This window comes from Pisolithus orientalis (genome assembly GCF_024613125.1).
Source record: "Pisolithus orientalis strain OTSU chromosome Unknown F5J12scaffold_11, whole genome shotgun sequence".
In the NCBI taxonomy this organism is placed as follows: domain Eukaryota; kingdom Fungi; phylum Basidiomycota; class Agaricomycetes; order Boletales; family Pisolithaceae; genus Pisolithus; species Pisolithus orientalis.
Window position 1 is genome coordinate 578,315 of NW_026260792.1, and position 15,843 is coordinate 594,157.

The 15,843-nt window shown below is 50.0% G+C and overlaps 3 protein-coding genes across 3 annotated transcripts; 2 read left to right on the forward strand and 1 right to left on the reverse strand.

The window, feature by feature from the left end:
- Nucleotides 1-2,361: 2,361 nt before the first annotated feature.
- Nucleotides 2,362-6,721, forward strand: F5J12DRAFT_935631 (uncharacterized protein; the record flags this gene model as incomplete). Its single annotated transcript, XM_051749622.1, has 11 exons — nt 2,362-2,622; nt 2,685-3,580; nt 3,671-3,859; nt 3,915-4,064; nt 4,116-4,255; nt 4,285-4,298; nt 4,361-4,404; nt 4,451-4,619; nt 4,671-4,870; nt 4,921-5,065; nt 5,115-6,721. Exons 1-11 carry the CDS (start codon nt 2,613-2,615, stop codon nt 6,719-6,721), a joined length of 3,564 nt encoding a protein of 1,187 aa, XP_051600834.1. The 5' UTR covers nt 2,362-2,612.
- A 2,890-nt stretch (nt 6,722-9,611) lies between these two features.
- Nucleotides 9,612-14,094, forward strand: F5J12DRAFT_53861 (uncharacterized protein). Its single transcript, XM_051739953.1, has 9 exons — nt 9,612-9,805; nt 9,868-10,766; nt 10,869-11,057; nt 11,115-11,264; nt 11,316-11,429; nt 11,485-11,604; nt 11,651-11,819; nt 11,875-12,270; nt 12,320-14,094. Exons 1-9 carry the CDS (start codon nt 9,802-9,804, stop codon nt 13,924-13,926), a joined length of 3,648 nt encoding a protein of 1,215 aa, XP_051600835.1. The 5' UTR covers nt 9,612-9,801; the 3' UTR covers nt 13,927-14,094.
- A 503-nt stretch (nt 14,095-14,597) lies between these two features.
- Nucleotides 14,598-15,809, reverse strand: F5J12DRAFT_825892 (Redoxin-domain-containing protein). The gene is made up of 5 exons (XM_051745490.1): nt 15,608-15,809; nt 15,413-15,546; nt 15,319-15,353; nt 15,167-15,261; nt 14,598-15,104 (listed from the first exon to the last, which is right to left on the reverse strand). The coding sequence occupies exons 1-5, from the start codon at nt 15,770-15,772 to the stop codon at nt 14,997-14,999; spliced, it is 537 nt and encodes a 178-aa protein (XP_051600836.1). The 5' UTR covers nt 15,773-15,809; the 3' UTR covers nt 14,598-14,996.
- Between the last annotated feature and the right edge of the window lie 34 nt (nt 15,810-15,843).

Here is a 15,843-nt window from a genome sequence, read left to right on the forward strand (position 1 = left end):
TGTTACAACTTGCATCGTCTTTCTGGCTTTGGTTGTATCCGTCGAGATATTCACTCGGTAGAGTATTTCAGACACCACGTTCACATGCACGTCCGATCCCAGGAAAAGCATCTATTTCAGAGTTAAAGCCGAAAACAGAACCGACCTGGCTATGTGAATACGTCGGGACAAGCTGCTTCTCGCAAGTGATGTCTTTCAACCACGAAACCGTGTTTCTCCATGAACGCGGTGCACATATCTTGAGCGTATCTGACCTCGGTGTGTCAAATCACTCGTTATGATGATATCCACAAAATGCATTGCATACCTTTCTTCGAACCTCGGTTCGGGGTGCACTGCAAAAACAAAAACACAAAGTAGCGGATCGTGACAAAGAAAAGTGACAAATCTAGGATATCCTGATCGAGTTCCCTGAGCGCCAGATTGAGGTCGTCGATGGTCTTCTCGATAGTGCAACTAACTCGATGACACGGCCCAGAGGATGATAAGTTTAATATAAAGTCAACTCAGGAATCCTAATCTTTCGATATCCACTCACGGCTCGACGATCACAGTTGACCGAATAACCGGGCGTCGTGAAGGAGATACATACGTGCAAGGTAGAGGAGCAGAATAGCGCGACACTGAGGCGAGACCGACACAGAACCAGCAAGGTTAGAGAAACTTATGCGGAAGTCAGTTGTTGACCTGGTGGAGCCGGGCACATCCAGTTACAAAGAGGTTGGAAGGGGTACTTGGCGGGCTTCGATGAGACCGGCTGAAAAGACTCTTCGTAGCGGTCAGTTTGCTAGAGCCATGACCAGTTAGTATTCTACGCAATGCTTCCAGCGAGCCCGCAACCGCTGATCCATTTGCCTGATGGCCCTTGGCAATATCAGATTCCGTATCGGTGAAGGGTTATACGCTGATGAGAGTAACTTCCCGTGTAAACCGTAAACGACGTTTCTTCGGCTTGTTTCCGGCAATCGAGAAATCGACAATTTGAGTGTGGCAGGGACTTCCATGAGTTGGATTACGCTGTCATTCGGATATTGAGACGAGCAATGTGGTAGTCGTCAGTAGGCGGTATCTCCTTTCTGGTATGCTTTGTCAGTCTCCGTACCTTCTCCGCCACTCTCATCTTAGTTCGTTCTCTCGTCTTTATCACTCTCCTGACTCACCGGCTTTCCTTTCCGTCTCTTCACCAACCTCGTTTCATCCCCTCTTCGAGCACGCCCACGTTTACGGCACAATACCAGATGGGCACATACTCTTTATTGCAGAAGTGGACAGAGCACCGGCGAAGGCAAGTAGATAGTGCATGGCAAGCGGGCCCTAATAATTTGAACAGTAAAAGTTAGCTTGTGCATACGAGAAGATGACAACGGGAAGTAACCGACGTAGACGTCGGGTGAAATCCTAAAAAGTGGAGCTTGAAGGTAAGTCATCCTCGACGAAGGGGAATGGGAACACCTCCTTGACCTCCACGGTCCTGTCACCGATTGCCTCGACTCGCAAGGTATCGCTCATGACAACCCCCTGTGGCGTACGATTTTGATGTCGACATACTAAGGGAGCATGATGCTCCTCGACCCATTGTTCGGGTGGATGGGAGCAGTGGGAAGCCGGATTGGAAAAAGGGGTGTGCGGGGGGTTGTAATTAAGCAAGATAGCGCAGATGCGGACAGGAAGATGTTGGACATTCGGCATTTGGAAGTGAGGGAGATAAGGATGGTGGATCGCATTGTGCGAATCTTGCAGAGCAATAAAGTTACCAACGCTCCAAGATCTCAAGGCCTCCGAGATTCTTCTCCGCAGAGCGTACCATGCATTTCGATATCGACAGTCTCTTCTATAGTGACCCCGGCATCGATCTGGATCGCGTTGTGGAGGGTATTGTCATGGGCCATTCAGATACAGTGCTGTATAATTTGGAATGGAAGAAGGTACCCTCGACAATAGTAACTGGACCGGAATGAGCATATTTGCACCCTGGGACCCGGGTTTGGACAACCTGAAAAGTCAAGAGTTACACGCGACGAAGCCTCGCATGACCCACCCGCATCGAACTGCGAGGCAGTAAAGCACTCGAACTGATACTACGCTTTGATGTATGAAACGACGATATCGTGGTCGTGTTGCATCTCGCCTCCCCCATCTCACTGGAGTGGTATACACATTGACGAGGCTACTGATGGACGTCAGACAGGGATACGAACAGGATGTGTTTTATCATCGCATGAGGCCTTGGTTGTATGGGTAGGATTCGGACCCTGGTGAGAGGCAGTAAAGGGTTGACGGTATTAGCGAGTGTGAGGATATGGCGGAACCCAAAGATTTTGTCGGGACCGAGTGTGGGGCAGAGCGTACTGATACGTGCCAATGGATGATTGGCTTCCATCGACACGTCTCCGCCAACCGTTAGTACCGCGACTCCGTGTAGAGGAAAACACGGTGCCGTGGGATCATTATGTAGTTTCGTCCTATACGTGAGGCCGAGAATAGCCAGCATTGCCAACTTTGGTTGCACAAGTGATGGATGTATAGATTGTATCTTGCTGCGAGTACGTCTGCATACGATTGCGCGTCATTCTTAAACTCCGGGACAAGCTGTTCTGGTGGGTGTGCCAGCGATGACGATGGGTATGTACCGGTGATCAGAGAGGCTGCCTTATAGCTGACAGTTCTCTGGGTGATTACTCAAGTCGCGAGACGGATCGAAAATGTGTCTCGGAGTGATGTGTCCGCAGTTGTCTTTGCGGGCGAAAGTCAGGTCGTAGTAGGATACGAAAACCATGATATTCGTCGATGGAAGATTGAAGACGGTCAGCAACAGGGCCCAACTATGCAAGGGAGCGGTACTGTCGATTCTGTTGTCGTTTCTCGGGATGGCCAGTGGATTGTGTCTGGAGATCGTGGATGGAAAGCAATCGTTTGGAATGCGGCTACTCATGAAAAAGTGCGCGAGTTCACAGAACATGGCTTCTGGGTACACGGGGTCGATATCTCGAGCGACTGTACTAAAATTGCCTCCGTGGGTGGCAGCATCTCCCAGATAGCTAGCATTACTTCCGGTACCCGTCTCCTTCCTCCCCTCCCACAGTCTTCGATTGTTGGTATCAAGTTCTCCCCAGACGGCAGTCGATTTGCTACCGCCTCAGAGACTCAAGGTTTCCGCGTCTACAACACCCACAATGGCAATATCTTCTTCGATTCAGGTCAAAAGGGTTCGACCGGTTCATGGTCAAACACTCAGTTGGCCTGGTCGTCTAATGGCCAGCAGCTATTCGTCGCGAGCAGGGGCAAAATCATTTATTTCGACCTTGCTAAGTTTTCGTCTTCAGAGTGGTCGATCCATGAAAATCAATCACCGGTACATATCGCATCCAACGGCAGATTCGTTGCGTGTGCCGCAGGCACATCGGTTTCGCTATGGGATTGCGTGTCCCACAAACAGATCGGTAGCATTATCACACACACCTCACGAATCAAATGTGTCGCCCTCTCGCCAAGCGGGCGGTATCTCGCATGTGGATATGACAGGAACATCACAATTCACAATCTCAGAAGCGACCTTCCCCCTAAGTATTTCATCCGTGGTGTAAGTGTACATCCACTCATGAAGTGCATATTACTAACAAGCATTACGCTACCTAACGATGTAATCCGTCAACCACTGCATACTTCTCAGCTTCCGCTTGTACAAGCGAGTGATGAGACCCTCAAGTCATGGATGCAGAACGATCCGACGAACACCGAAAGGCTGCTTTCAGAGGAGATCACCAGCTCTTCGATCCCTCAATACTGTGTGCTAGCAAACCGCGCTCTTATAAGAGCACGTTTGCAACATTTGGTACCTGCAATCGAAGATGCCAAGGAGGTCTGTCTACTTTAGGCTTATTACTCCATGCGCACGTTTACTCACGTGGATTAAGTCCCTTCGCGTTCAGCCATCACCTATCGGCTATATTGCGTTAGCAGTTGCTCTACTTGGCCAGGGGAATCGAGAAGGTGCACTATGGGCATTCGACTTTGCGTCTCATGATTGCGATCCGTACGACATCAGATTTCTTATACTACTGAAGGTGTGTAAGGTGATGTAGATTGTTCTCGCAGTTAATCCATGTTCCTCCTAGTCGATCCTCGTGTTCGAATCCGGAAGTCAGGAAGAAGCGATAGACCGCGTAGAACACCTTGCTACGAGAGCAAACAATGACAATGACGACGATACCATCTACGTTTACACCCAGGCACGCGATTCACACGATGCAGACACGTAGGTATCATTGTTGATGCATTCTGCAGGTCCTCGGAGTTATGTACATAAAGAAGGGGGATTACAAACGCGCAATACCATTGATCGAGCATGCGAAGAGCCTAGCCCCCGAGAATAAGCAATGTCCTCCGCTAGTGACGATCTCGCTCGTAGGTCTTATACCGTTACTACCTATCAATCTAACTCTCTGTGAAGATATTTGAGTGGAGTTTCAATGGGCTGGACATTGTTGCCCAGCAACGTTTATGTGAAGTCCTCTACGCTGAAGACCGTGCAACCGAAGCCGTGGAGATTTTCCTCAACATTATCAAGACATCGGACGAGGAGATCCTGAGAGGCAAGGAAAACGCAAACTGGGTTGCAAGTACGTCTTGTAGCCTCCAGTCTGATTGATGTGCATGTTAACGTCCATCAGATTTCACCAAAAAATGCGCCACCACACTTGAGCATATTGGCGACCAAGCCTTCGGATCCGGTGAACACGAAGATGCAATAACGCGGTACTCTGCTGCGTTTCCCATCAGTCCTCCGAGTGCTGCAGGTCCATTTATCAAGTGGAGCAGAGCTCGAGCTGCAAAAGGTTTGTGGGAGGATGCGCTACAAGATGCGAACAACGTAGGCATGTACTTTTATTGTACGAGTCGTTCCTTACAGCTGCTGTACAGGCGGTGAAAGCGGATCCCTCCAGCCCTTGGGGCTATGAGGCGAAGCATGTGGCACTCCATGGAGCAAAACGGTATGACGAAGCAATCGACGCTTTCAACTTTATGCTTCGTGTAATTGAACAGTCTCATGACCCTGCAATCCGGGGTATGTACTTCCTGTGCGAATCTAATACCCACAAATGACAGTTTCACAGAATTGCGCAAGAACTACGTTTCTCCATCTGAGACAGTTGCAGCTATTGATCCTATCATCCGCGAGACTCTTAAAAATTCTCCCCTCGCCATCATCGATGTCAACAGTGGTTGCCTTTGTGATAATCCTGAGAAGATACGTATCTTCAAGGCCGATCCATCATTCAAAGAGCTTGTTTCAGCTATGACGACAGAAGTGGACGAGGAGCGGATTCAACGAGTGGTTGCAGGTTTTTTCGGATACGTGATGTTCTCGCACGCATGGCAGGGGAACGAACCGACATTCCAGGACGTCAAGCAAGTTGAATCCAAATCCGTGTGGGACCTTCCCGACACGCTCCTGAATAAGAAGTTGCACAATTTCTGCAAGGCGACGTGCAAACTTGGCTACAATTGGGCATGGTCGGATACATGTTGTATCGACAAGTCCACGAGCTCCATCCTTAATCAATCCCTTACGTCTATGTACAAATGGTATGCAAATTCTGCAGCCACGCTCGTATTCCTTGCCGGTGTAACGCATCCGACCAAGCCCGGGGACCTCAAACGTAGTTTGTGGATGACGCGAGCATGGACTTTACAAGAGCTTCTCTCGCCGACAACCATCTTTTTCTGTGATGCCGAGTGGAAGTTATACCTTGGCGATACCAGTGAAAACCACAAGCAGTCCCCAGAGATCACGCAAGAACTAGCAGATGCTATCAATATTCCCCCCGGAACCATCGCTGCGTTCTCTCCAGACGATCTCGGGGTGCGCGAAAAACTTCGTCTCGCTTCGACGCGCAATGCGACAATCGACGAAGATGCTGCGTATTCTCTCATCGGCATATTCAAGTCTGATCTTAGGCCTCACTACGGCGAAGGACCCGACGCCCTCGGACACCTTCTGGAGGAGATCGTGGCTCGCTCTGGGGAGGTCAGTGTACTTGCGTGGTCAGGAAAGTCATCGACATACAACAGTTGTCTCCCGGCGTCCCTTTCTGTTTACAGCCAAACTCCTTACAGCCCTCCATCTCTCGAAGGGGATGAAATCCAAAGGTGCATCAAAGAATTACGTGACAAGTTGCCCCGGTATGAAGCACGGATTATATACAATAAAATCAATCGTCTTTCTCCTGCCCGTCTTGCAACCCGACGTCTACATCTTCCATGCATCGTCTTCTCTGTGAGAAGTCTCGAAAACCCACGTAGTGACAATACGAAGCTTTATCGTGCCAGAGTATCAGGACTTGGAAATGTAGAGTTCATGACTGCAGATGATCTCCTACTGCACGAGCCAAAGAAACTCATCTTCGCGAATCCTTGGATCAATCATATCCGAGGTCCGAGTAGTGGGGTTACCTGGGGAGATGACTCGGACTCTGATACCGACTCTGACTCGGATGAAGTTGTGTCGATACTTGCTGTCCCTGCGCTTCAGGTTGACAACTATACCCGGGCACTAGAGATGTTTGCTCGCCTTGGACAGCCTTTCAACGCATTACTTCTGGTACAGCAGTCGAATGGAACGTACAAGAGGATCGCTGCAGAGAACGAGATTGTTGTCTCAGGACTCGGAACCAACATCACCTCCAAGAACGTTCGAGCGAAAGTGTTGGAAATCCTTTGACGTAAGTGTGGGGTTTGGGCTCAGCTGCAGATTTCAAGGCTAGATCTGTCATTCGTCCTTTCTCGGTCGTTTTTCTTTTGTTTTTCATTCGGTTCTCGTTGGTTTAGTTGTTACATGGCGACAAGATGGAGGCGGAGCCTCGAGAGACCTGGGGCTGAGTTGGAGATTTGTTCGTAGTCATGCGCCGTGGACGACGTGGGCTAGTCAACGAGATAAGAAATCATGCCAGTTGGTAGTACTACACGTGAACACCCTCGGATCCATAACTTCTCGTTCCATTACCATTTACACTATTCCGCTACGTGTTGAAGTAGTCCTGACGGCCTAGGCTTCGTAGCCTTTGCTATCTACACAAGACCTTCAAACCGAGAGGTTTCCTGAGCGATCTTCTATAGAAAGCTCCCGACCCGAGGAATATTACTTTACGCTACCCATTGAACTACAGCTACCACACTCTCGGTCGTCATCGTCCTCATACCCCTCCCGACGTCGGCACATACATATGTATGTTGTTCCACCCCCCGACGGCTGCCTATATGTGAACCTCACATCACATGCACCCCAGTAATCATCTTCCTTGCTATCATCTATCAAGGCGGTCCTCCAAGCTATGATGATATCCAAGTTCTCTAGCTGCCACGTTGGCAACTGGTCACCAACTCCGCTACCTGAGTACCTCCGTTTTCCAGGACACCAAATTCCGGCCAAGTTATGATGGCTCTAGCGGATGACATTTCACTGGGATAACCTCCATTCCCAAGTCGTCTCAGAAGAGGTCTCCTGACGCCGTGACTTGTGCTAACCGACCGGGGACCGCCTTGCCGATGTGAATACCTCGCAACCCAAGCCGTTTCTAGCAAGTAATGCCTTTGAACCACCAAGCCTTGTTTCTCCACGAACGTGGTGTTGACATCGTGAGTGTGTCTGCCAGCCCTCGGAGTGTCAGGCCGCTCATGATCAATACACAAAACGCATTGCCTTTCTTCGAACTTCAGTTCGGGGTGATCTGACGACAAGGAGGTATAAACGATTCAAATCCGTAGCTAAAGCAACATACCAAGGATGTCCTACTGAGTTCCCTGAGTGCTGGACTGAGCTCGTTGATACTCTTCTCGATGATTTACAGTATATCCCCGTTGCAAGGAAGTTACAACGGATTCGATACACAGGGGTCGGAAAAGTTACGGGGCATCGTGGTCCCAACGGGGTCGGGATAGCTTCCTCAAGCCAATGGGCAGCCTGCCACACTTGCTGGCGCGTGCGCCCCCTTAGGGCCGCGTCGGCACCAGCCCCCTTTCGTGCAGCGCGTGTAGATCGAATCAATCCTTCCTGCTATGAGCTCTCTCGCTAACGTCACACTCCTCTGCGCTTGTAGCCTTTCCACAAGGTCTGCTTCAAGTACCGGGTTGCACTGTCGAGTTACTAGCTTGTCGTGAGTATTATCACAATCATCGAGACGAAACTGCAGGTGAACGCAAAATTTAGTCTGCTAGGCACCGCTCCAAGCTCGTCGGGTGATAGTACCGTTGCTTCAGGTCCACCCATTCAAACTGCCCCCACAGGCTCTTACCATCAAAGTTGTAGGTTCGCTTCACTCCTTTCAGTTATGTAGATTCCCGACACATCTCAACGTTCGGCGTGACTGCAGCACGGACGCATCACGGGCAAACTCGCTCAGGCCCGTACTGGGTTGGCACGACCGCAGTCCGCCGAGTGGATGCTTGTCAAACGACTTCTGGCCGTCCTCATGGCTATTGAGACTCAAAGTCGTAAAATCAGTGAACTTGTCGACGCACGACCCTCCCGATCAATCAACTTCCTGTCGAACTCCTCACAGGGACATTCAGCTTCCTGGTGCATATCGCATATCTCGATACTTGATACCACGCTGACGACACTCAGCCTGCGGATGGCGTGGGAATGGGATATCCGTGACTTCAAGCATATCCCCACTACAATCATTGACTACGGCTCATATTCACTGATCACATAGACACTAATTGGAATCCCCATAACAGATGCCATTGTAAAGCCTAAGCTCGAGCATTTTGACTATACTCACCTCTGTGATTCCATCATTGGCCCATGGCACCATTTAGATCAAAATTAGCCAGTGCAGGGTTTGGACTATGTTTCAGGGCGAGAAAATGCCAATCATGACAACAGAAATCAACAACCGTTGTTCAATCCTCGACTTTCAACGCTCTCTTTCATATTGCAGTCGTTCCCGGTCTTGCCACTTACCCTTTTCTACCACTTCATCCTGAGCTCACTAAGTACTTTGAACCCCCGAGGCGTGTGCTTTAGCGGGCGGGCGGGGCAATCTCTTGAGGCTACAGGGAGGTGTTTAAGATCAAAGAAGGTGCGTTACAGACTCACACTTGAGGAAACATGTAAGCCAATCTGAGTTTGGGTTTGACAGTTCCAAGAAAGCACTAAGGGCACAGAAGAATGGTCATGTTCGTGCAGTAGACGAAAACGAGGATGCCAGATGCCTTGAAATCCACTCCCTCCCTGGCCAGCGCATCGCAAGTACCCAAAAAGGTGGTGCGTGCGTTGACGAGCCTAGTGATGGACGTGAGACAAGGGTGCAACCCGGATGTGTTTTATCATCGCGCGAGGCCTTGGTTTTGTCGACAAGATTCGATCCTGTGGAGGGGAAGTGAAGGGTTGGGGGTACTGGTGAGTGTGAACATGTAGTGAAGCCCAAAGATTTGTCGGGACCGGGTGCGGGGCGGAGGGCATTGGCGCATGCGGTAGAAAATTTTCTGGGATTGGATGATTGTAGATATGCCAACACATCAGTTCCATCAACACGCCTCTGCCAACCCTTGCCCTATGCGTGACTTCGTGCAGACGAAAACACCGAACCCTGTGGAGCTCACCGATCATCGCTGAGACCTGCACCGCCAACATGCTATTGATATCCTGATCTTGAAAGAACACGATGCGGCTGTGGCCACGTGCACTGATCCGACGAGCACGGTGTAGCTCACATCGGGTGCCACGAGCAAGTCTACGATGCATCGTTCTTTTCCCCGATAAACACCAGAACAAGCGGCTAGTTGCCAGCGACGACGATGGGTGCGTACCAGCAGTCAGAGAGGCTGAGTTGGCCCTATTAACAGCTCGTTATGGTGGTTAAGATACGAAATGGATCGAAATTGAATGTCAGGGTGATTCACACGCAGTCACCTTTGCGGACGAAAGTCAGGTCGTAGGAGGATGTGACAACGGTGATATTCGTCGATGGAAGATTGAAGACGGACATGCACAGCAACAAGGGCCAACCATGAAAGGGAGTGGCCTTGTTGGATCTGTTGTCGTTTCCCGGGATGGCCGGTGGATGGTGTCCGGAGACCGTGGAAACATGGCGATCGTCTGGAATATGGTCACTAATGAAAAAGTGCGCGAGCTTGATCACGGCCGCTGGGTACCGGGGGTCGATATCTCGAGCGACTGTACTAAACTTGTATCTGTGGATGACTGCAACGCCCGGGTCTTCAACATTACTTCTGGTATCCGACTCCTTCCTCCCCTTCGATATGATTGGGTTACTGGTGTCAAGTTCTCCGCAGACGGCAGTCGATTTGCTACCTCCTCAGAAACTCGGGGTGTCCGTGTCTACAGCACTCACAATGGCAATATCTTGTTCGATTCAGGTCAATACGGTTCGACTGGCTCATGGTCGAAAACTCCGTTGGCCTGGTCGTCTGATGGCCAACAGTTATTTCTCTCGCCCAGAGGCAAACTCATCTGTTTCGACCTTTCCAAGCTTTCGTCTTCAGAGTGGTCGATCCATGAAAACCAATCTCCGGCACATATAGCATCCAACGGCAGATTCATTGCATGTGCTGCAGGTCCATCAGTTTCGCTATGGGATTGCGTGTCCCACAAGCGTATCAGTAGCATCATCGTACACACCTCACAGATTAACTGCATTGCTCTCTCACCAAGCGGACGGTATCTCGCATGTGGAAATGGCAGGAATATTACAATTCACAGTCTTAGAAGTGTCCTCCCCGCTAAGTATTTCGACCGTGGTGTAAGTGTACATCCACTCATGAGGCTCGCATAGCTAACAATCGTCACGCTACTTTCATGCCTTGTGTAACGCCGTAATCCGTCGACAACTCTGCCTTCTCAGCTTCCGCTCGTAGAAGTGAGCAACGAGATCTTCGAGTCGTGGACACAGGACGACCCGGCAAAAACAGAAGTGCTACTGTCGAAGGAGATCACGAATGCGTCAAGTCCTAGGTACCACGTGCTAGCAAACCGCGCTCTTATAAGAGCACGTTTGAAACATTTGGCACCTGCGATAGAGGATGCCAAGGAGGTCTGTCTGCTTTAGGCTCACAACTCCATGTGCCTGTTTGCTCACATGCACCTCAAGTCCCTCCAGGTTCAGCCATCGCCTATTGGCTATATTGCGATGGCAGTCACTCTACTTGCCCAGGGCGATCGGGAGGGTGCACTATGGGCATCCGACTTTGCCTTTCATGATTGTCGCCCATACGACATCGGATTTCTCTTACTACTGAAGGTGCGTGAGGTGATCTAAACCGTTCTCGCAATTAATCCACGTTCTGCCTAGTCGATCCTTCTGTTCGAATCTGGGAATCGGGAAGGGGCAATAGATCGTATGGAACACCTTGCTACGAGAGCAAACAATGACAATGATGACGATAAAACCTACCTTTACACCCAGGTACGTGCCTTGCGTCATGCAGACATTTAAGTATCACCCCTGATACATTGTGCAGGTCCTTGCAGTTATGTACATGAAGAAGAGGGATTACAGACATGCGATACGATTGATCGAGCGTGCGAAGGACCTAGCCCCCAAGGACAAGCAACGCCCTCCGCTAGTGACGATCTCACTTGTAGGTCTTCTGCCGTCACTACCTATCAACCTAACCCTCCATAAAGATATTTGGGTGGAGTTTCAATGGGCTGGACGTCGCTTCCCAGCAATTTCTGTGCGAAACCCTTTTCACTGAAGACCGTGCAGCCGAAGCTGTGGAGATTTTCCTCAACATCATCAGGTCATCGGACGAGGAGGTCCTGAGGAGCAATGTGAATGCGGACTGGATCGCAAGTACGTCTTGTAGCCGCTAGTCTGGTTGGCATGTACGTTTAATGTCTGTCATCAGATTTCACCAAAAAATGCGCTGCCACACTTGAGCATCTTGGCGACGAAGCCTGTGGATCCGGAAAACATGATGATGCAATAACACAGTGGTCTGCTGCATTTCCCAACAGTCGTCCAAGTGCTGCAGGTCCGTTTATCAAGTGGAGCAGAGCTCGAGCAGCAGAAGGTTTGTGGGAGGATGCACTACAAGATGCGAAAAACGTATGCATGGTACGCTTCTTGTATGAGTCGTTCCTTACAGCTGCTGTACAGGCGGTGAAAGCGGATCCCTCCAACCCTTGGGGCCATGAGGTGAAGCATTTGGCGCTCCATGGAGCGAAGCGGTATGACGAAGCGATCGATGCTTTCAAGTCTATGTTGCAAGCGATCGAGCAGTCCCATGACCCTGCAATCAGGCGTATGTGCCTCCTGTATGAACCTAATAACCACATTTAATGATTTCACAGAACTGCGCAAGAACTACGTTTCTCCATCCGAGACAATTGCAGCTATTGATCCTATCATCCGCGAGACCCTTAAAAATTATCCCCTGGTCGTAATCGATGTCAACACTGGTTGCCTTTGCGACAGTGCTGAGCGGATGCATATCTTCAAGGCCGACCTATCATTCAAAGAGCTCGTTTCATCTATGACGATAGAAATGGACGAGAAGCGTATCCTACAAGTGGTTGCAAGATTTTTCAAATATGTGATGTTCTCGCACGCGTGGCAGGGGAACGAGCCGTTATTCCGGGACGTCAAGCAAGTTGAATCCAAATCCGTGTGGAAACTCCCTGGCACGCCCTTGAACGAGAAGTTGCGCAATTTCTGCAAGGAGACGCGCAGACTTGGTTATAACTGGGCATGGTCGGATACATGTTGTATCGACAAGTCCACGAGTTCCATCCTTAGTCAATCTCTTACATCCATGTACAAATGGTATGCGAATTCGGCAGCCACACTCGTATACCTTGCCGGTGTAACGCATCCGTCCAAGCCCAGGGACCTCACGCGTAGTTTGTGGATGACGCGAGCATGGACTTTACAAGAGCTTCTCGCACCGGAAGTCATCTTTTTCTATGATGCCGAGTGGAAGTTATACCTTGGCGATACCAGTGCAAACCACAAGCAGTCTCCGGAGATCATGCAAGAGCTGGCAAACGCCATCAAGGTTCCACGTGGAACTATCGTCACGTTCTCTCCAGATGACCTCGGGGTGCGCGAGAAACTTCGTCTCGCTTCGACACGCAATGCGACAGTTGAGGAAGACGTCGCGTACTCTCTTATTGGCATATTCAAGTCCGACATCAAGCCCTACTACGGCGAAGGAACCGACGCCCTCGGACACCTTCTGGAGGAGATCGTGGCCCGCTCTGGGGAGGTCAGTGTACTTGCGTGGTCAGGAAAGTCGTCATCATACAACACTTGTCTCCCGGCTTCCCTTTCCGTTTACAGCCAAACTCCTTACGGCCCTCCATCTCTCGAAGGGGATGAAATCCAAAGGTGCATCAAAGAATTACGTGAAAAGTTGCCCCGGTATGAAGCACGGACTATATATAATAAGATCAATGATCTTTCCCCCGCCCGTTTTGCAACCCGACGTCTACATCTTCCATGCATCGTCTTCTCTGTGAGAAGTCTCGAAAACCCACGTGGTGACAACAAGAAGCTTTATCGTGCCAGGGTATCAGGATTTGGAAATGTAGAGTTCATGACCGCGGATGATCTCCCACTGCACGAGCCAAAGAAACTCATCTTCGCGAATCCCTGGATTAATTATATCCGAGGTCCGAGTAGTGGGGTTACTTGGGATGACTCGGACTCTGACAGTGACACTGGCTCGGATGAAGTTGTGCCGATACCGGCTGTCCCTGCGCTTCAGGTTGACAACTATACCCGGGCACTACATGTGATTGCTCGCCTTGGACAGCCCTTTAACGCATTGCTTCTCGTACAGCAGTCGAATGGAACGGTATACAAGAGGGTCGCTGCAGAGAACGAGATTGTCGTTTCGGGACTCGGAACCAACATCGCCTCCAAGAACGTTCGAGCGAGAGTGTTGGAAATCCTTTGACGTGTATGTGCGGAGTTCGGGCTCAACTGACGGTTGCTAAAGCTAGTTCGTCTTTCTTCCTTCATCGGTCGTTTTTTCTGTTCGTATTTTTTCGTGTTGTCCTCGTTGGATTACTTGTTACATGGAGACGGAACCTCAAGAGACCTGAGGCTGAGTTGGAGATTTGTTCGTAGTCATGCGCCGTAGACGACGTAGGCTTGTTAACGAGGTTGAGAAGTCATGCAAGGGGCTGGTACCTGTACACGGGTGTTTACCCTCTCTAGCATCTCGTTCCGTTACTACTTATACTATACCATCGATCATGGCTCGATTACATATTGGGACTTAACTCACTACTAGAAGATAGGGTCGTCGGGGGCGGCAGGCACCTTCTTTACGGATGCGACATACGTAGATCCCCATAATTTACATGCGAGATTTCTATGTCTGAAAATCCTACACCGCTCATCAACTCCTCTGTCTCCGCAACGTCTCCGCATCCTCGTTCGCAAGTACACGGCGCGGTAGTGCATTGGTATTGAGCTTGGATGGGCCAAACCTACAATTGGATTTGACACTCGTTCACAAGTAGATGATGCTTGGACTACAATTACATGCCCACAATTCATTGCCACCATGATTTGAATCAGGCTTTCTTTATGGGAAGATCACAGATGTCGAAAAATGAGTGACGAATTTTCAATTTCAGGTGCAATGACCTTGTAAACGAGGTGACAGCGTCGTTTACGTCCACATTACAGTTGCAATCATACGCATCACCACCCCGAAGAGATAACGGACCCCCCTTCGCCTGGGATGGCGATGGGGGCAGATAGGTTACCGGAGTTACCAGAAGGGCGTGTAGTTTGCTGAGCTCAATAACACGTCGACTGACATACATGCCTCAGCCATCCTCCAGGAGATCCTACATATGTGAACAGGCTTGTCGTATCTCGTTTGTATCTCAGAGCTCGTACGGTTACTCCCACATGAGAACGCTGTACGTGCACATCGCCTGCGCCATGAACGTGCTAACACGACTCTCATAACCCCTCAAACACATGAAAGATCCTCCGTAAGCTATTGCCACATTACAACTTTTCGATCACGTCCGTTGCCGATGTAATTGTTGTCTTTGAAACATCTGGTTCAACCCCGACATATTCTGCCTTGCCGTCTTGCACGATGATGACATAGCGCTAAGTGGGTCCCGTAGCCTTCAGCAGCACGTCCCTCCAATTACAATTTGAGATTCACTCACTTTCGCACGTAGGCCTCCAAGTAAATCGGTCGCATCAAAGAGTAGCCCGAGGGCGCCGGTGAACTCTCCCCTGTCGTCTGCAATGAATCGAATTCCTGCAAAATCACGAGGAGCGTCAGTACTTTTCACGAGTGGATATCTGTATGAGTTACCGGTGCCTTGTGGGGCAAGCTTCTCCTTCCATGCTCTGTAAACGGTGGGGTAGCGGATCAGGCATCCGACGCGATGAATAAGATGATCACATACTTCATCACAAAAACATCGTTGATGGCCACCACGAAGATATCCTTGACTCCCTTCGCCTTAAACTTGTCATAGTCGGAGACATACGATGGGACCTGAGAGCTGCACGTAGGCGTGAAGGCACCTGGAATCCCGATCTACGCAGAACGGGTTACATAGGTCAATTACCCCAAACTGTCCTATGACGCCAAAACTCACAATGAGGTTTTTACCCGACAAATCGATGTCGAAACGCTGTCCAGGATCGTTTTCCTTGACAGGCTTGACAGGCACTCGTTCACCTGTTTTGATCTGTGCAGTATTGAGAACTCCCGCTGCTACAGAATGAGCAGTGTGCGCGGCGCTTGCGAACATAGAGGTCATTGTGAGATTTAGCTTGGAGTGAGGCGGTGAAGAGACGACTGGAACAAGATAGCGAAGGGTATATATAGCTG